Source organism: Pseudorasbora parva, chromosome 20, assembly GCF_024679245.1.
Source record: "Pseudorasbora parva isolate DD20220531a chromosome 20, ASM2467924v1, whole genome shotgun sequence".
Lineage (NCBI taxonomy): Eukaryota > Metazoa > Chordata > Actinopteri > Cypriniformes > Gobionidae > Pseudorasbora > Pseudorasbora parva.
Window position 1 is genome coordinate 3,777,468 of NC_090191.1, and position 21,567 is coordinate 3,799,034.

Below are 21,567 nucleotides of genomic sequence, written 5' to 3' on the forward strand. Positions count from 1 at the left end.
TTCATATGTAGTGGTTTACTGTACATAATAAGGAAAAATTGTTTGTCTTAGCACTATTTTAAACATTTCATGGGTCAAATTAAATGTGCTCGCATTCATTAATATTCACTTGTGTGTGCTAATATAAGTATCATTATTCATTAAAAGATAATAGGATACTAAGTCCTAATATGATGCATAAGTTATCAACGTTTTAAAATTTCACATTTAAAGAAATCTAGTGTTTGATCATATCTAAATATTTATTGAAATGGAAGATTGTTTTTGAGCAACTATACATTTATTAAAGAGCCATAAAGCACCTACAGGGTAATGGCATTACAAATTAACATTATTATTTAATAAGCAACAAAATGACTGATTTACCTCTTTGAATTGGAATAGTTTATTTTAACCTTAATTACTACACTAATTGAAATATAAATAATAAAAATATTAGAAGAAATATATTTTAAATGGTCATTAATTGACAATAATTATTGCACAAATAGTATTTTAGTAGACTACCAAAAGATCTCTCCGCTTTTCAACGCCTCTGGCTTTAACATTAGCGCCAAAATGCTATTGTTTGAATTTCGCATTAAAACTTAATAATAATAACAAAAAAAGCTATAGGCCTAGCTTTGTTTAATATTAAAAGCAGGTTTGCTAATTTGGCGTGAGATTAAGTTGGGCAGCGTGAGAGCGTGACACCTTTCTGTTAAATTCATTCCACACTGATGACATAAAAACAGTTATCTCATTCATGAATGCTCATGTGGTACTGAAGGACTTTCTTATATCTAAAACCTTTCCCACAGTGTCCACATGTAAACGGCTTCTCTCCAGTGTGAACTCTCATGTGCCTGTTAAGGTTTTCTTTTTGGTTGAAACTCTCTCCACACTGTTGGCAGGTGAACGGCTTATATGTCATACCTAAAACCTGTCCCACAGTGTGAACTCTCATGTGCTTGATAAGGTTTCCTTTTTGTTTAAAACTCTTTCCACACTGTTGGCAGGTGAACGGCTTCTCTCCAGTGTGAACTCGTATGTGGTTTTCAAAGTGTTGTTTTTGATTGAAACTCTTTCCACACTGAGGACATGTGTAGGGTTTCTCTCCAGTGTGAACTCTCATGTGTCTGTTAAGGCTTAGTTTTTGAGTGAAACTCTCTCCACACTGTTGGCAGGTGTAAGGCTTCTCTCCAGTGTGAACTCGTATGTGGTTTTCAAAGTGTTGTTTTAGAGTGAAACTCTTTCCACACTGAGGACATGTGTAGGGTTTCTCCCCAGTGTGAACTCTCATGTGTCTGTTAAGGCTTAGTTTTTGAGTGAAACTCTTTCCACACTGTTGGCAGTTGTAAGGTTTCTCTCCAGTGTGAACTCTCACGTGCTTGATAAGGTTTCCTTTTTGAGTAAAACTCTTTCCACACTGTCGGCAGGTGAAAGGCTTCTCTCCCGTGTGAATCCTTATGTGGTTTTCAAAGTGTTGTTTTAGAATGAAGCTCTTTCCACACTGAGGGCACATGTGGAGTTTCTCTCCAGTGTGAACTCTCATGTGTCTCTTAAGCTTTCCTTTTCGGTTGAAACTTTTTCCACATTGTTGGCAGGTGAAAATACTTGTAGTTCCTTTATTTTTAGCCTTTTTTCGTGACACAGTCTTTTCGGCCAGTGAGCAACTAAAAGGTTTTTCCCTTGTTATGAAATAATTATTCTTAAATTGATATTTCTCTTTCATTTCATTCAGTTCTCCACTCTCCTCTTTCAGGATCGTCAGGTCTAAGGTGAAAAGAGACAAATGCAAATTAACTCCAGTTTAATGGCACAACAAAACATTTAAACATACAAAGTATCAAAACCAACATACAACTAGGTCCTATTCCCATTGGTATCACCACAGGAGGGAAAAGGGGACAGTGTGGAGGGCCCACATTTTCATCTTCCCCCTGAACTTTAGCCTATGTCTCATGAGCTAGCACACGTTTTCTGAAGACAATTATGGAGCTGAACTGAAAATCGAACACATTTATTTTCTTATAGTCCTCAATGCCGTTCATAGATAGACAATAAAAGCAAAGGAACACATTCGTCCCACTCAGACCATGTCTCGATGCAGTATTTCCTAAGCATTGCTTTTAAGAAAATCAGCCCCCTGATCAGTCTGCCCATACGGACATGTAATATATATGTAATATGTCCCTATATCGCAAGTGACAGTCATATATGCTAAATATAAGACAATATATTGCTATCACATATATACATATTTCTTGATATAAGTTCATAACATATATAAATTGTCCATATTGAATGAGTATATTGACATATATTAAAACTATGCATATGATTATTGTTTATATAATATTGTGTTATTACTATATATGCCACCAATATGTTTAATTTATTTATGCCAATTTATTTAAACAACATACATACAAACATTTGACATGCTTATGGTTTCCTTATTTGAACAGCTTTAAAGGGGTGATGAATGGAGAAATCAACTTTCCCTTGAGATTTGATATATTACCATGACCTTTTATATAAGAATATCCTCAAAGTTTCAGAGCTGAAAACTTCCTTGTTAGTCAAAGAAAAGCTTTGATGGACACCAGGCCCAGAAAAAGGTCTTGTGCTTTATTCTTACATCATCGCACTACGAAACACCACCTCTAAAGAACGTCTAATCCAGTAGCCTCGCCCACCGACTCATGGAGGGCTTGTGCTAGCTGGTCAACAACAATAAACATGCCGAGGAAGATAGCAAGATATTGCGCTATTCCTGGTTGTGTAAGAACACAGTTGCTGTATACGCTTTTCGGATCCTAATATTAGGAATGAGGGGTTGAACTTTATTTTTAATGAAGTTCCAGCTCACGTGGGGAAGACATGTTCACTTAATTTCACTGTGGAATCATTTGTAAACAAATCTCCGGTCAATGCTGGATTCCGGCAGGAATTGTGCAACACACTTACGTGAGTAAAACGTGTTTTTATATGTAATACTACTGCATTGTTATAGATCATGTTTTCGCGATACCAAAATTATGACTTCGATATGATACCATACTAAAATACCTTGATGCCGCTACTGAATCGATACCACGGTAAAAAAAACACACACACACACACACAAAAAAAAACAGATAATATGAATAATATGACGACAGAACTTATTCATTGTTTTATTTTTTTTAACTAAAAATTCACTTGGCCAGCATGTTCCTGTCCTGGTTTTGACCATTCCCTCCTCTTATTGCTATAATAACTGCCAGTGTGAAGATCTTTACAGAGATCACATTATCAATCATGTTATCATTTACTAACCTTTCACATCTCAACAGGTTGGGATGACAAATCTTATTTCATTATACGAGTAATTTAATATTTTTTAAATGTAATTTTATAATTATAATCTACATTTTTAATTGTCTCTTTCTTTTTAAAAATAAGCACAAAAAAATGCAAATTACAAACAATATAACAAAAACAGTGCTTTATTTTTTCAGCTTTATTAGGTCTATTTAACAGTAGCAAGTCAAGAAAGAAATTAAATAATCAAATATAAAACTGCTTACTTAGTCTTCACTCTATAATTTAACAATAAACTGATTCTTAATAAATATATTTTAGTTATTTAGCCAAGCATGTGGTAGTTTTCTATTTTTCATTGTTGTTTGATTAACCTTAATCACACATAATATTAGGTCTGGCTTAAGACCTGCACGGATTTAATTACTTCATCTGTATACGCTCACTAAAGATATATCCGTCTGTGTTTACCTGAATACTCGCCAGACCGTGCATTTTTACATGTTTGATCATTCAAACCCAAACAATAATACGCGAAATAACTTTGCTTTCTTTGTATATTTATCTCTTCGGTATTTAACGGTTGAAGCAGAGCTCACACACACGTCCTGACACCTGCTGTCACACATCGATGCAAATTAAGAAATACAGCTCATATTAGCACTGTCCTCCTTAAAGTACCGGTACTAATAAAATTCCATATCGTACCGTTTGTAATAGCAGGGTATCGCAATACTTTTCTAGTACCGGTATATCGTGCAACACTAGTTATAGATCGTTTCGCTTATGTGAACGTGTCTAACAGAGCATACCTTTAGCACGCTGGACTCAGACACGTATGGACCATCGCTCACAAAGCCCGGCAGGCCGATGAATCTTATAATGTTCCGTTCTTGATCTGTGCTGTTGTCTCTCTCGGCTTGACATTTGAAGGGTGGTGTGCGCACGTGTGTGTGCGTTTGTGTCTTATATCGACCGATCGTGCGGGCTATGTGTAATATAAAAATAATAGTCAAATCAATCGCAGGTGGATGAGAAATAAATCATTGTGTTTGTTTGGTAAAGACGTTTACGAGCCCTATGATAAAGAAAATCATTCAGGTTGTTGCTTTCAAAACAATCTCTCCTCCTCCTCGTGAACTGACAGGGGAGCTTAAGCTCATTAAATATGCAAATCTTCTCCAATCCTAGCCATGGGCGTTTACTTCCAAGTCTCCAGTGCAGCACATCCATCAAAACCCAGCGTTTGGAGAGAACCTCAAAACCAGTGTAGGAAATAGCCTATTACTTATTAGTTATGATGTTTTTGAATGTAACAACCACACAAGCTTCATTAGTTGACCTCAGACAACAGTATAAAAATAAATTTTAAAAAAGCCAGTTCATGACACCTTTAACAAGTCTATCTCTATTTGTGTTTTGGGGTTGAATGTTGAATTGTTTATTTGTTCTTTATCTTTGAATGCAAGGATGGTCATTGGGTCCTGAGCTCAAATGTATCTTGTAGTTTGCCTCTCTAAGTTGTTCCTAGGGAGACTGTTACAATATATTTCATTTTAATTGTAAAATATATGCTAAGACTATATAAAAACATATTATGGACATACATGTTATATGTATACAAGCAATATGCTGTGCATATATTTGTAATTTGTATAATGAGCATTTAAACTTAAATATTATTATAAATATAAAATTTAAATATATGCCATGTATATTGATAATTATATACACTATGTGATATATATAAACACAGTATTATACATATATAAGCATACATTTATATGAGCTAGTTTTATATGTCAATATACGAAATTGTTTCATTTTCTAATAGGTTTTATATATGGGCAAATATATGTACATATATGTTTTCAGTTTTTATGTGGATATATTTAATATATGTATATTTCATATGTGTTAGTTAAATTATAGAGTGAAGACTAAGCAGTTTTATATTTGATTATTTAATTTCTTTCTTGCTACTGTTAAATAGACCTAATGTAGCTGAAAAATAAAGCACTGTTTATGTCATCCAGTTTGTCATTTTTGCTTATTTTTAAAAACAAAGATACAATTAAAAATCTTTATTATAAAATAGAAAAAAATAGTAAAGTACTCGTATCATGAAATAAGATTTGATCATCCCATTAAAAGGTTAGTGAATGATAACATGATTGATGTTGTGATCTCTGTAAGGATGTTCACACTGGCATGCAGTTATTATTTGACTCGATTTAGTATCAGCATCGAGGTATTTTAGTCTGGTATTTAAGTCATAATTGTGGTATTGTGACAACACTAGTGTACATATATTACATTTCCGTATGGGTGGACAATTCTCAGCAGACCAAAAGTGGTAAAGAACTTTGCTAAAGCTTTAACAACTTCTCAGGATGTGATTTTACGGAGTGGAATTGCTTCTGGGTATCTGGTAGCTGTGGACATAAAACTGTGTCAATTAAAACTATTACCAAATAGTGTCATGAATTAATGAGACTTGACTAGAACTTGACACTGGACTATCTTTCACTAAAAATTAGACATTGTTAAGTGCGGGTTTGTCAGCCAATTTGAAGCAGTTTACAAGTGAAACGTCATTCTTTTGAGCTTCAACAAGTGTTTCACAAGTTATCGTCAATCTGATCTGCACACAAGAAAGAGTCAAATAAAGATGCATTACTATCTCTCCTTGAGCATGTGATCACACAAGCAGTAAACACATTTGGATATTTTCAGTGCTATGCTCTGTGGACAGGGAGTCAGCTACTTCTAACATAGGTATCACTATCTCTTCAGCCAAACTGTTACCTTAAATGACAGGTACACCTTTCACCAGTAAAACACGACATACTCCTACCTTCACAAAACCAGACACAAAGTCTGATGAATACAGTGAACTGGGACTCTCATGACCTCAATGCTGAAACTCTGTACAAGTCTACTGATATTTCATCTGAAAAAGGCAAAACATCTGCACACACAAAAGACTGGACAGCACCTGTGTCCCTTAACACCTGAAACTCTACCTGATCTTCCTCCTTACCTAAAAGCGATACATATCCTTTAAAAAGAAATGGTAGGTAGACATTGTTGACTTTATCTTTAGTCAGTTCAAAATGCAGACTCTGATTAACCGCATTCACAAACGCAATCTGCTGTTTCAGGGACAAACACTCTGCTATAACATGTCCTTTCTTACAGCAGTACAAACATTCTCGCATTTCTTTGGGCTTTTCACAACTTAGTTTGGGCTGCTGAACCTGCCGGCGCATCAAAGAACTCTTTTCAACACTTGCTGAGTGAAAAACATTTCAGTGCATGAATCTGTTCGCTAACACCGCTGTCTGAGATAATATCGTTACTTTTTGTTCATTTAAGCACAGAGTCATCCTCTCTGAAGACACTTTTAATCTTAAAGTAACACTGAGTGATGTAAAATTCTCCACTTTGCTAGATGTACACAATCTATCAAAAATGAGGAGACCCTCCCCCCTCATACAAAAATTGTTCAGGAATGATTTGAGGAGCACAACGAGTTTGAGGTGTTGACTTAAGCCTCCAAACTCACCAGATCTCAAACCAAGCTTCTGTGGGATGTGCTGAACAAACAAGTCCAATCCATGGAGGCCCCACCTCAAAACTTACAGGACTTAAAGGATCTGCTGCAATCATCTTGGTGCCAGATACCACAGCACACCTTCAGAGGTCTAGTGGAGTCCATCCATGCCTCAGCGGGTCAGGGCTGAGCAGTGCAGCAAAAGCGGGACCAACGCAATATTAGTCATAATTCAGCTTTGAGAATGAAACCAACCTGTTTGTTCCTCAGTTTCTTCATCTTCCACTCTCAGTGTTTCTTCAACCTTCATGTCTTCAATCTCCTCTTTAATAAACACCATCTTTTTAATTGTGTCACGTGGATCTCAGTCAGTTCTCTAGAAGTTTTTCTGTGTGTTTGTCCTGTTAAAGATGAGAATAATTAATAGGAGAAAAAAATCCACACTAAATCTCTCCTAGTTCAGAAGTTCAGTAAATCTCTCCTAGTTCAGTAAATCTCTCCTAGTTCAGTAAATCTCTCCTAGTTCAGAAGTTCAGTGCACTAAGAGTTTTTTATTGTATTGAACTTTCAAAATGACAGAATTCAACAGGAATTTTCCCGACACAGTCTCACATTTTGTAAGTATAAATTGAAACATTACAATTAATTTCAAATCATTTTTAAAAATGTTTTAAATTACTCATATTTTAATTTTTTTTTATTACTAAACAGTTTAGTTTGATGAGTATAATATTTTCATAATAACAAAAACAACTTGATAATATATATTTCTCTTTTGATGCAGTTTTGATATTGACAAAACACTCTTTCGGTTATCTAATTTCCACAGGCCTTTGATGCTGTGTTTGAATTTTAAACATAGCTCCTCTTACTCCTTTTTTATTTGGAATAATATGCATATGCATATCTCTCTCTCTCTCACACACACACTTTAGACATTGGATTGAGTCTAATATATTATTAGTTGGTCAGTTGTTGAATTCTGATGGTCAGCTTTTGAGTATTACTGAACAGTCTTAAGTGTTACATTTCTGTTAAAGAATATTGTATAGTCATAAATTGTATTTCTGCCAAAATTGTATAAATTATACAAGATAGTTGATGGACATAAATTACGTGATTACACAAAAAACACTTAAACTAACACAAAAAAATAAAATTCAAACTTTACAGACCCTTATTATATTGCAATTGTAACAGTTGAGCTATTTAATTATTTGTAGAAACTGAGATTTGAGATCTACTCACACAAAGCTGATAAATGTTAGATAAACCAATGCAATGTTACAATTAATAATACATCATTCATTAGTAGTTTTAAACGCTTAAAACACAAACTTTTCTCCAGGCAAATCACAGATGCAGGAGCGCGGCGCGGCCTTATGACGTCACACTTGGATACCAAAATAAAAGTCCCATTCACACTGCTGAGTCTAAAATCACAGAAGTGCATAGAAATATACACAGTTCACATTGAGGGTACAAATAAATAAACAAATAAAGCAATAACACAATTAATTTATTTCTTTTTATATTTAATTTTATAAACATTTGAATAGTAATTTGATTTTTCCATTATTTATTCATCATTTTATGTTTTATATTGTTATATTACTTTTATTTTCTATTGTTAAATCTTAGGATCCTGTCATCGCACATGATATGCAGGGAAAAAATAGTAGGCTAACTCGTTTTATTCATTTTAGTTTTTTATCACAAATTATTCATTAGTTCCCTGGATTTATTGTGCGCACAATTCATTCCCTCGATTTTCTACAAACAAATTATTAAATTGTTTGTACAGATTAACAAGTCGAGGGAATGAAGTAGAAAATTGTCCGCACGATTTAGCAAATTGAGGTAACTCACAGGACGATGTTGTGAAGCAGTGATTTTCTATTGTTTTTCCATTGGTAAAGGAACACTTGTGGGAATTGTACTGCATATACTAACCATATATGATTTCAATCAATGACATGCACAAATTTGTGATGGAAACACTTTTATTTCAAAACAAAATGAAACACTCAAATTATACTCCACATGAGTAATTTACAATTCCAACTTGATAGCAAACTGAACTTTGCTCAGGAAAAAAACAAAACCCAAAAAACAACAACAAAATACATTGAACACACTGTAATGGCCATCAATCAAAGATTGATTAACAGATTAGTTCACCCCAAAATGAAAATTGACTGATAATTTACTCAGCCCCATCTCATCCAAGATGTTTTCTTTCTACAGTGGAAAAGAAATGAAGTTTCTTGAAGAAAACATTCCAGGATTGTTCATCATATAATGCTTTTCAGTTGCAACCAAAATGTTGAAGGTCCAAAGATATGCAGTTTCAAAGGGCTTCATAGTCTCTGCGTGATCCCAGATGAGGAACATGGTCTTATCTAGTCAAACGATCAGTCATTTAAAAAAAATGAATATACTTTTCAACCTTAATTGTTCAACTTACTCAGCTCTATGTGTTAGAATAATAACCCCATAAGGGTTGCCCCATACTCTTTGTGTGTATCACCTTGTCTCTTGATTGTCATAAATGTCACCCTTTCATATCATAGGCTATCATAAATAACTATCACTTTAGTGTGAAAAATAAGTAAAAAACAAACAAAAATATATAATATATATTTAATTAAATACTACATTTGCATAAATCATGCATATTTGTCCATACCCATGTTGATTAGAGTATTAAAAACTTGAAACATATTAATTTAAGATACATTTAGAACTGAAAAAAATGTTAAAAATGAGTTAACTCATGACAATATACGATAAATCACGATTAACTATTTTAATTATATATATATATATATATATATATATATATATATATAATTTTTTGTGTGTATTGTTATTGGATAATTTGTTTATATCTATCTATCCATCCATCTGTCTGTCCATCCATCCACATATATAGCCTAACTTTACAAAGCTGCTGTTTTTCTTTACCTGATCACCTGCTCCTCCTCTCCCTTTGCTGACTTTTCTACCCTGCTGCTATATTTACCTAGCCTGACAAGCCAGACCCACATCAAGATGTTTGGTCTGGAAACTCACCATAGACAGCTCAATCCGAGGGGCGGGATAAACGGCTGTCTTTCAAACTCCCTCTGCACGCGATAGGATAGAGCTACAACCAACCAGAGCAATGAAGGTGAAGCAGAGCTCGTTGACAGATCAAACATTCGCCGTATCCGGTCGGCAAAACTCCGAACACATCTTCCCTTTTTAAGAATGACTTCAGCGCTGTTCTTTTCTCAGAGAAAAGCTTAATTCCAAGTCTTCCAGAGGCGCGGGCAGAGCTGATTCGAAAGACCGCTGCCGTTTGCCAGTTTCTGTGTTTACTAGAAGCACGCAAACGCAACTCTGGCGTCATTATGTTAAGCCCCGCTCACTGACTCTATCCACAATGTGATTGGACCGTCAAGAGTTTGGCGATTACAGCTCAGAAGGGTATTGAAGAGTTGCTAGACGACACTCGCGGGCAGATTAGATTTACTGCCGCTAGGGTGCGTCTAGATTTCTAGGCTTATATTTACCTCAAATCTGTTATAAAAACAGGTTAAGAGATTATACGTTATGAAATGTGTGTATAATCATTCATAACATTCTAACATACACTCACCTAAAGGATTATTAGAAACACAAACCTGAATGTCAGAATGGGAAAGAAAAGCGATTTAAGCAATTTTGAGCATGGCATGGTTGTTACCACACAATCTGCTCAGTTACTGGGATTTTCACGCACAACCATTTCTAGGGTTTACAAAGGAAAGTGTGAAAAGGGAAAAACATTCTTTTATACCAATTACTTTGTATTTATGTAGCCTTTAGATTTATATATTACATTGCTCATGCAACGCAAGTGGCAAAACATTTAAACATATGTTATAGTCAATGTTAAAAAAAATCATGTCTTTTATTTCGTTTTTTTTTTTTTTTTTACAAAAACATCCAGCAGGTCATAAATAACTTTATTTTTCCACATCAAAGAAAGGAGGGATGACGAGTGCTATCCATTATGTCTTCTTATTTAGCTAAATGCAGGTATGATGTTGTTTTCCTTGCTTTACCCAAGAAAAAAAAGCCTCATGATGACTTTGAAACAGTAGAATTTAAAAATTATATTCAAATTATATGCGTCTGTGGTGAAATTTTCTAGATTGTCGCGTCAATACATGTTTATTTTCATGCGAACATTGGGCTGTCACACAGCAAAAAATAGACTCGGCTGCAGAAACAATCGCCGCACTGCTCTATGCGCACCACTCCTGGAATGGATTGCCGGACCGCATCCACATGTAGTGTGAAAGGTGTAATCCGTTAACATGGGTACGGACAAAAATACGCACCACAAACGGAGTATGTGTGAAATGAGCGTCCATTGCAGCAGAGCTCCCGTCTGCAATCAATGCTCTGAAAGCTGCCACAGCTCACACCAATGCAACGAGACTGTGCGGTGCATCTTGATAGCACAACGACTCTTTGTACTTCTGTCCAACTTGAGACTTTTCGGCTATTTTCGGTAGCGGGATATACACTCACCTAAAGGATTATTAGGAACACCTGTTCAGTTTCTCATTAATGCAATTATCTAATCAACCATCACATGGCAGTTGCTTCAATGCATTTAGGGATGTGGTCCTGGACAAGACAATCTCCTGAACTCCAAACTGAATGTCAGAATGGGAAAGAAAGGTGATTTAAGCAATTTTGAGCGTGGCACTATTGTTGGTGCCAGACGGGCCGCTCTGAGTATTTCACAATCTACTCAGTTACTGGGATTTTCACGCACAGCCATTTCTAGGGTTTACAAAGAATGGTGTGAAAAGGGAAAAACATCCAGTATGCGGCAGTCCTGTGGGTGAAAATGCCTTGTTGATGCTAGAGGTCAGAGGAGATGGGCTACAACAGCAGAAAACCCCACCAGGTACCACTCATCTCCACTACAAATAGGAAAAAAGGGGTACAATTTGCACAAGCTTACCAAATTTGGACAGTTGAAGACTGGAAAAATATTGTGTGGTCTGATGAGTCTCGATTTCTGTTGAGACATTCAGATGGTTGAGTCAGAATTTGGCGTAAACAGAATATGAACATGGATCCATCATGCCTGGTTACCACTGTGTAGGCTTCTGGTGGTGGTGTAATGGCACGGGGGATGTTTTCTTGGCACACTTTAGGCCCCTTAGTACCAATTGGGCATCATTTAAATCCCACAGCCTACCCGAGCATTGTTTCTGACCAAGACCATCCCTTTATAACCAACATGCACCCTTCCTCCGATGGCTCTTTTCAGCAGGATAATGCACCATGTCACAAAGCTTAAATCATTTTAAATTGGTTTCTTGAACATGACAATGAGTTCACTGAACTAAAATGGCCCCCACAGTCACCAGATCTCAACCCAATAGAGCATCTTTGGGATGTGGTGGAATGGGAGCTTTGTGCCCTGGATGAGCATCCCACACATCTCCATCAGCTGCAAGATGCTATCCTATCAATATGGGCCAACATTTCTAAAGAATGCTTTCAGCACCTTGTTGAATCAATGCCACGTAGAATTAAGGCAGTTCTGAAGGGGAAAGGGGGTCAAACACAGTATTGGTATGGTGCTCTTAATAATCCTTTAGGTGAGTGTATATCATTTGTTGCATCTAAATGAGGTTACAGTTATTAATAAATCAAATTTTTATTGTTGTTCATTATCATTTAGGGGGGCTTAAGAACATTTGGCGTAGCTTCATCCCTCCTAAAATAGGCCTAACGGCGTCCCTGATTTTCAGAAAGGGCAGGGGGTCAAACTCCCAAAGCCCTCCCCTCTGCACTTGCCTGATGTGAGTAACGTTGCGTGTCCTGTCACAAAATGAGGCGAAATCTCCGACATGACATTAATAAGATACTTAGATTAAGGTGTGTACATGTTTCCAATGCTCTCCAATAATCCTTAATCCGATTTGGGTTTAGTTCGATTATGACTTTAATCGGATTAAGGTCATTAGAAATCGATTACAGCGTTTACATGGACAACAATACTCCGATATTAATCTGATTAAGACAATACTCTGATTAAGAGGCTACCATGTAGACAGCGATTTCTAATTACCTTAATCTGATTAAAGTCATAATCTAACTACACATAAATCGGATTAAGACGTGGAGTATGCCTATTTTAGTCGCATTATCAGAGACTACGTTTACATGGACAACAATACTCCGATATTAATCTGATTAAGACAATACTCTGATTAAGAGGCTACCATGTAGACAGCGATTTCTAATTACCTTAATCTGATTAAAGTCATAATCTAACTACACATAAATCGGATTAAGACATGTGGAGTATGCCTATTTTAGTCGCATTATCAGAGACATGTACACACCTTAATCTAACTATTAATGTCATGTCGGAGATTTCACCGCATTTTGTGACAGGACACACAACGTTACGCACAACAGGGGAGTGCAGAGGGGAGGCTTTGTGGGTTCGAGCCTCTGCCCTTTTTGAAAATTAATCAAAAGTGCCCCTTTCAACAATCATCGATAATATTGTGGGCAATAAAACAAAATTGGAATTATACTTAATATAACAACGTGTGCAAAACAGTAACAAATGGCGGAAAAGTCGCGTTTATCTTTTATGTATCTGTCTGAAATGTCGTTGCCATAACGCGTTGGTATGGGCGGTGTGTGTTTTACTTGACTGTTCATTGTGAACACTGCGTCCTCTCTCTCTATTTTTATTTTTGTTGTAATTATTATGCTCATTGTAAAAGTAAAATACAATAAGTTTGTGTCTGTAATCGCGAACCAGATGGGTCATTCAGTGAACGCCTGTGGCTCGACGGCAGGAAAAACAATCCAAAGAGTCATGATTTTTAAACCTTTTTCATCATTAATCAAAGCTATTATTATAAATGTAGGCTGTCAATAAGGAGGAAAGAGGGGCAGTGTCTCTTCAAAAAAAAACCAGAAAGAGGCAATACATAATATTACAAAAATAAATCAACGTAAATGTAGATATAAAACATTATAAAAACGCATGTTTTGTTATACTTCTTAATGTAAAGTAACACTGTCCAACAGCGACACCCGCAGGTTAACTTACAGCGGGTTTCCTGAGCCCATAAAATTAACACACCTGCCAAAGTCACGCTATGATTGGATGTTGGAGAACATAACGTGGCATTGGGGACGTAATGACGTGCCATAATCGATCTATGTTCTATCACATGTAAAACGGGAACATGAACGGAGTACTCTAAAAGCAACTCATGTAACCACCGTAATCAGAATATTGTCTTATTTAGAATAAGGTCAATAATTAGATTACTGCTGTCCATGTAAACGTAGTCAGAGACATGTACACACCTTAATCTAACTATTAATGTCATGTCGGAGATTTCGCCGCATTTTGTGACAGGACACATAACGTTACGCACAACAGGGGAGTGCAGAGGGGAGGCTTTGTGGGTTGGAGCCTCTGCCCTTTTTGAAAATTAATCAAATGTGCCCCTTTCAACAATCATCGATAATATTGTGGCCAATAAAACAAAATTGGAATTATACTTAATATAACAACGTGTACAAAACAGTAACAAATGGCGGAAAAGTCGCGTTGAGCTTTTACAGATCTGTCAGTCTGAAAAGTCGTTGCCATAAACCTCGTTGCTATGGGCGGTGTGTGTTTTACTTGACTGTTCATTGTGAACACTGCGTCCTCTCTCTCTATTTTTGTTGTAATTATTATGCTCATTGTAAAAGTAAAATACAATAAGTTGTCCTGTAGTGTCCAACAGCGACACCCGCAGGTGAAGTTACAGCGGGTTTACTGAGCCCATAAAATTAACACACCTGCCAAAGTCACGCTATGATTGGATGTTGGAGAACATAGCGTGGCATGGGGACGTAATGACGTGCCATAATCGATCTATGTTCTATCACATGTAAAAAGGGAACATGAACGGAGTACTCTAAAAGCAACTCATGTAAACAGCTTAATCAGAATATTGTCTTATTTAGAATAAGGTCAATAATTAGATTACTGCTGTCCATGTAAACGTAGTCACTGTTTACATAGTAGCCTCTTAATCAGATTAATATCGGAGTAATGTTGTCCATGTAAACGTAGTGAGTGTGAACTCTCATGTGCACGTTAAAGTTTCTTTTTCTGTTGAAACTTTTCCCACATTGTTTACAGGTGAAAGGCTTCTCTCCAGTGTGAATCCTTAAGTGGACTCGAAAGTGTCCTTTTTGATTGAAACTCTTTCCACATTGAGGGCATGTGTAGGGTTTCTCTCCAGAGTGAACTCTCATGTGGATCTTTAGGTTTCCATGTTGTTCAAAACTCTTTCCACACCGTTTGCAGGTGTAAGGCTTCTCTCCAGGGTGAGTTTTCATGTGATATTCAATGCTTCCTTTATGTCTGAAACCTTTTCCACACAGTTGGCAGGTGAAAGGCTTCTCTCCAGTGTGAACTCTCTTGTGACGATCAAGACCTCCTTTTTGGCTGAAACCTTTCCCACACATTTGGCAAGTGAAAGGCTTTTCTCCAGTATGAATTCTTAAGTGGCTTTCAAAGGGTCCTTTATAATTGAAACTCTTTCCACACTGAGGGCATGTGTAGGGTTTCTCTCCATAGTGAACTCTCATATGGACTTTAAGGTTTTTATTATGATCAAAACTCATTCCACATCGACGGCAGGTGTGAGGCTTCTCTCCAGTGTGAACTCTCATGTGGCAATCAAGAATTCCTTTTCGGTTAAAACCTTTTCCACACTGTTGACAGCTGAAAGGCTTTTCTCTAGAGTGAACTCTCATGTGACGATCAAGACTTTCTTTTCGGTTAAAACCTTTTCTACACTGTTGGCAGGTGAAAGGCTTCTCTCCAGTGTGAACTCTCATGTGCCTGTGAAGGGTTCCTTTTAGAGTAAAACTCTTTCCACACTGTTTGCAGGTGAACGGCTTCTCTCCAGTATGAATTTTTAAGTGGTCTTCAAAGTGTCCTTTATGACTGAAACACTTTCCACACTGAGGGCACATGTAGAGTTTCTCTTCCGAGTGAATTCTCATGTGGTGTGTAAGATTTTCTTGTTGATTTCCACCCTGAGTATCATGATGATTCTTACATTGATCTTTTTCTTCCATTTCCTTTAGTACTTCACACTCCTCTTTCAACAGCATCAAGTCTAAGACAAAAAAGACAAAGATTAACCCCAGTTTAATAGCACAACACAACAGGCATAAAAACATTTATACATTTAAAGCATTAACCCCTAGAGATCCGGCATAACCAACTCGCTTTTTTCTTGTCAGTGCGAAAGAGACTCAAAATACTCCCAATTCTATACTAATATACTATTTTGGTCATTAAGGCAAGTGTTATACATTCAAATATTTTATCTTTCTACTTCTATTTTTGTGCACTCACAATAAAAAGTAAATGTTGTGCTATTTGCAGAACAGAGAAAACCAACATGATGTGCAATCTGTCGCCTCTCTCTCTCAATGAAGTCCATTCTGATACTCTTCGCAAAATTAACTGAAACTTAGTGAATACAAGTCACACCAACATGAGAAATGAGAAATTTCCGGTTTTAAATTATGTAAAATCAAACTAAATTAAAAAAAGAGATGTCAGTTGTCAAGTACTGCCTCATTATCTGCTAATTGTCCACGGCCACGGAGAGTGCGCTCTATTCAAAAGGTTAATTCTGAGGAGATCTATGCAAGTCAGTGCCCTCATCAACTCCATAAAACACTTCAAGTTTAGTGAGATTAATGTACTTTACTTCATTTTGACAGATGGTAAGGAATAATCCTGGGAAAATTTACCTCAGAAGAAGAGTTGGTTTAATTTCGAAGAACAACGAATCTGGTCGAGGATCGTGACAGTTATATTAATTCTCAGTTATTATAATTGTAATATATACTTGTGTCTATGAATATTAAACCGCAAAAAGACTGATTAAATATGAAATCCTGTATATTCTGCATGTCTCTGTGTGAATGAGTAGAAGGACGTGCACTTTCACTTACTACACACTAGGCATGTGCCGATATCAATTTTTCATGTTGCGATTGATTGCTGAAGCTTTTATCACGGTATACGATATTATCACGATATTGAAATAAGTTGCAAAAAAAGTCTCGTCATAGCATAACAGCTTTAAGAACTATTTTTGTAATAACTAAAATAACAATGTTAAAATACAATAATACAATGCACCAAAATTATATACAGCTCTGGAAAAAATGAAGAGTACAATTTTCAAACAGATTAAAGTGCAAAAGAATTAGGCTATACAGAACAACAGGTAACATAACAATAAGGTCTCATTATTTAATTCATTAACTAAGATTGAGCAATAGCTACATTTGTTACAAAAAGAATAATGTTTTTGGTAATGTTAGTTAAGAAATACTGATCATTGTTAGTTTTATCTTAGGTCCATTAAAAGTTATTTTGATTTTACACTACTTAGAATAATTGAAGAGTTTCGTTGCAAAACGAGATATATCCATTTTGAGAAATGTTGGTTATTTGACATTATTATTTAAGACATCAACAGTCAAGTTTATTCACATTTTTTTGTAGATTAAACTATTACTTGAGCTCAGTGTAGGCCAGGGACACAATATTCTTCAAATCCAGGATATTTTTTATTTAATTTTATGTCCATAAATAGTTCATAAATAAGTCAAAAATCATGCCAAACTGCAACATATTTATCTTAACATTGTCAAACACCTTAAATTGGTTAAAAAAACAATACATCATAAATATATATACAAAGATTGATTAATAATAATAAGATTCCGAGTTAGTTTTGACCAGAACATACATAACATATATATATATATATATATATTTTTTTTTTGCAAAACGCTATATATCCACCATAGGCTATATTATTCTACTGTAATACCATTAAGAAAAGCTTGTGTGTGTGTGTGTGTGTGTGTGTGCGTGCGCATGACACAGACCAACGTTACTCGCAGTCGCACGATGACCAAAATAAATCTTTGGATGTTTTCGCTAGGGGTGTCAACAATAATCGATTCGGCGATGCATCGCGATGCGGGGCATGAACGATTCAGCATCGATGCGGCAAAGTGCCATAATCGATTATGTCACTGTTTATTTTCTGGCGGACGATAAAGTTGTGAAGTTTCAAATACTTCCGGTTCCGGGAGAATAACAACAACAACAAGGAAGATGGCTGAGGCGGAGGGAGATGACCGCGATAGACGGGTTATTAAAAACGCGCTAACGACCCGAGGTGTGTAGGATTGTACGTATATATTTTTTGCACAATAATAAATTAATCTATAATGACGATTTACGGCGCAATTCACCTTTATTCCACAAGGTGGCAATGTCTGATACCCAATGATGAAGTGACGTTTCACTCAGTTACCTCTGACAGAAAACGAAACAATAATTATAATCTGCAAAACTTGAAATGTCTCAGTGATTTACTTCAGAGAGCAAGAACTAAACACAATCAAATGTTAGTGTCACTGTCTCTTGATGATGGATGTGGTCAAGAAGCTGTCAGTGATCAAAATATTGATTTTGAAGACATTGAAAAAGAGTTTGGAGAATATGCTGGAGATCGCGAATATGAGGCAGATGCTGAATATACTGGTAAACGAGCTCTGACGAGGTCATATGATGATGGTATTAAACATCTGCTCAAACTGAATCCTTCCAAGCTCCAAAAGGTAACGAAATAGGTTTTATTTTATTCTTCTGTAGCTGTTACTCTAAAATCAGGAGTTTTATATATTATCACGACAGGTAGAGGTCTATCCATGTTAAATATAGATCTGGGTCGCTAACGACCTGAATATGTAAGATTGTTTGGTGAAACAGTCATGCATTTAAGGGTTAATTGCATTGTATTTAATTTTATTTAATTACATTTTATTTTATTTAATAACTTTTATGTTAAAGATACAGGAGACGCATAGCAGCCAATACAATCTGTTGTTTAATATCTGCTTGTATTGCCTCATGACTGATGAAAAATTTGCTTTGTGTGCAGTAGAATTTTGATGCATCACAATGCATCGTAGAATCGAATTGAATCGAATTGTTACCTGGTGAATCGTAATCGAATCGTGAAGGCAGTGCCGATGCACACCGCTAGTTTTCGCTCCCCTTTGATGATTTTCTTTAGATGCCTTCCTGATCGGCTCCAATCCGTCATCGAAATGCATAACGTTCGCTTGACTCTGAAGCTTTGATTCTCTGACTGACAGACGGCTGTTGATCAGTGACGTTGCCTATACGTGACTGCCAGCTCGCCTACAGTATAAACAATTAAATGGTAAACCTTTTTAAGTTAGCCTATTGAATCCTCTTTTTAAAAATATGTTTTTTGTTTTGCTATTATCGTTAAATCACTGAGCAGACTCGGAGCACTTCACCGGCGGTGACTCTCTCCTCGCGTGACCTCATGAGCTCGCGCACCATCCTGAACGTTCTTTATCGCACTTTGTAAAGAAACTGGGCTGGCGGATATCGCGTTTTGTGTAGGACTAAATCTTAAGTGCTAGTCTTAGAGTGGATTTGCGACACTTTGCTGTGCCACAAATGGAATTTTGGATGATGTCATAGGCATGAACCAATCACTGAATAGATGTCCTTATTTAAGAATATCCTCAGATAAATTCACATTGAATGGTGAAATTCCTAAGAGGAGATTACATTCAATACACATTTGACAATAAAGAGTTTTCAAGAGAATACCTTATAATATACACATTTTAAATAAAAATATAAACATGTTTTCATCCATTTAATTAAATGTTTTAAACTGGTGTGCTGTTAAATGACCTGCCTATATATAGCCAAGATTTTTTTTAAATATATAATCAGCCACCATGGATTCCAAAAGAAAACCGACATGGCAGGAGGAAGAAGAGATCGCTACTGCTTGCTGAATTACAGTTTTTTTTTGTTTTTTTTTAATAAAACCCAACATTAACCAGCGCTGAAAAAGATGATGCCTGCTCTGTCCAAACGATACTGTTTGATTAACTGCTTGTCGTCAAACATTTCGAACACATTCTCCCTCTATTGAAAGATTTGCGCACGTCTCTGTCTCCTCAGCGCCATCACAAGCCCCTACTGGCAACTCCTAACCACTTGAGAGACCTCTCGAGCTGTCTTAAATAACTGGGAGAGTAAGAGTGATTCTTAGCTTTAAGAAATTTGATAACTTGCTTTTATACTAAAGTTTGAAAGTAGGAGTAAATTTCATGAATTTTCAGCACTTAAGACTAAAATAGCACTTTGAGTAGCTTGATAAATACGGGCCCTGCTCTAGTTTAGTCAGCGGACATAAATGACCTGATTAGACAAACACAACAAAATAATAACAATTATACAGACCTTTGGCTATTTAATGATTTTTAGAACTCGAGATAAAGATAGAAATATAAATGCAGTGCTTCGAATCACTAAATCATTTGTTGTGAATCAATCGGTTCAATTGACTCGGAGAGTCTAAAGCTCAGATTCTCTCCTCATTCGCTAAATGTTTGAAATGATTCACGATAAAGAGCGAAATAAGACGCTCCTTTGATGTTACTCATGTGTTTTCATTATGCTACTTTGCTTACACAACGTTGTTAGATAAATATTATATATGTTAAATTAATTCTGTGCCGCTATAACAACTTTAAATGCTTAAAACACAAACCTTTCTTCACCTCAATCACAACAGATGCACGAGCACAGCGCAGCCTTATGACGTCATGTATAAAGTTCACAATAAAAGTCCCGTTCATACGTTGCTGGATCTAAAGAAATTTACATAGAGAAAAGATGACAAAATTCAGAGTTAAATGTATTGTTGAAATACACATAATTAAATTATTATTAATAATTAATAATAAAACTAAAGCAATAACACAATGCAGTCAGTTAATTTTTTTGTGTGTCTAAATTAATGACTTCTTCTTACTTATTTTTCCTCACATCTACAGTCCCAGTATTTGTTTTCATTGTCCAATCATCATCCAGACGGTTCATCCTCTAGCCTTTCCCTGAGATTGATCCACTCCAGTGTCTCTCCGGTTCATCCACTGTCCCGAAGTCATCCATTAGTTCTGCTGTTTCTTCAGTCTGCCATAGATCAGCATTAAAGGGATAGTTCACCAACAGATGAACATCCTCTCATCGTTTACTCTCTCCCTCATGACACACACACTTCTTAAAATAGTGTACAATTACTGTAAAAACTGCCCAATAGCAAAAGACTATAATAATCCAAAACAGTATATCATTATGGTACATGTTAAATTACTCTAAATCAAGACACAGCACACAACTTAAATGTAAACAGAAATCTGGAGATCTTGGAGATATGCAGATAATGTAGTTTGAGAGTGTAAAGAGTTTTTTTTTTTTTTTGGTAAAGGACATTTATTTAGCAGGGATGCATTAAATTGATCAAGTCACAGTAAAGACATTTATGATGTTGCTTTCAGATAAATGCTGTTCTTCTGAACTTTCTATTCATGCGCTGCTCCTGCATCTGTTGTGATTCTGCTGAAGAAAGGTTTGTGTTTTAAGCGTTTAAAGCGACTCATAATGAATGATCTATGAGTAAATGTAACACTGCATTGATTTGCCTAACATTTATCAGCGTTGTGTAAGTAAAGTAACATAATAAACTCATGAATAACAGAAT

At 36.0% G+C, this 21,567-nt stretch overlaps 2 protein-coding genes across 3 annotated transcripts; both read right to left on the reverse strand.

Annotated features, from left to right (window-relative positions):
- Positions 1-428: 428 nt before the first annotated feature.
- LOC137049317 (gastrula zinc finger protein XlCGF57.1-like) lies at positions 429-8,223 on the reverse strand. Its single transcript, XM_067427833.1, has 3 exons — positions 8,093-8,223; positions 7,100-7,245; positions 429-1,755 (listed from the first exon to the last, which is right to left on the reverse strand). The coding sequence occupies exons 2-3, from the start codon at positions 7,182-7,184 to the stop codon at positions 740-742; spliced, it is 1,101 nt and encodes a 366-aa protein (XP_067283934.1). The 5' UTR covers positions 7,185-7,245; positions 8,093-8,223; the 3' UTR covers positions 429-739.
- A 6,484-nt stretch (positions 8,224-14,707) lies between these two features.
- LOC137049302 (gastrula zinc finger protein XlCGF57.1-like) lies at positions 14,708-21,066 on the reverse strand. 2 transcript variants are annotated; one of them, XM_067427810.1, is made up of 3 exons: positions 20,839-21,066; positions 20,575-20,674; positions 14,708-16,050 (listed from the first exon to the last, which is right to left on the reverse strand). In XM_067427810.1, the coding sequence occupies exons 2-3, from the start codon at positions 20,660-20,662 to the stop codon at positions 14,954-14,956; spliced, it is 1,185 nt and encodes a 394-aa protein (XP_067283911.1). In that variant the 5' UTR covers positions 20,663-20,674; positions 20,839-21,066; the 3' UTR covers positions 14,708-14,953. The 2 variants fall into 2 exon arrangements, with proteins under 2 accessions (XP_067283911.1, XP_067283912.1); XM_067427811.1 differs by lacking the exon at positions 20,839-21,066 and having other exon boundaries at positions 20,585-20,673.
- Between the last annotated feature and the right edge of the window lie 501 nt (positions 21,067-21,567).

Bases quoted from the DNA above. Each gene is read 5' to 3' on its own strand.
- LOC137049317 (XM_067427833.1), bottom strand. From the start codon at position 7,184: ATGGTGTTTATTAAAGAGGAGATTGAAGACATGAAGGTTGAAGAAACA. The intron at 1,756-7,099 runs GTTGGTTTCATT...TTTTCACCTTAG, and splicing joins AGAAACTGAGGAACAAACAG to ACCTGACGATCCTGAAAGAG.
- LOC137049302 (XM_067427810.1), bottom strand. From the start codon at position 20,662: ATGAACGGGACTTTTATTGTGAACTTTATACATGACGTCATAAGGCTG. The intron at 16,051-20,574 runs GTTTGTGTTTTA...TTTTTGTCTTAG, and splicing joins TGTGATTGAGGTGAAGAAAG to ACTTGATGCTGTTGAAAGAG.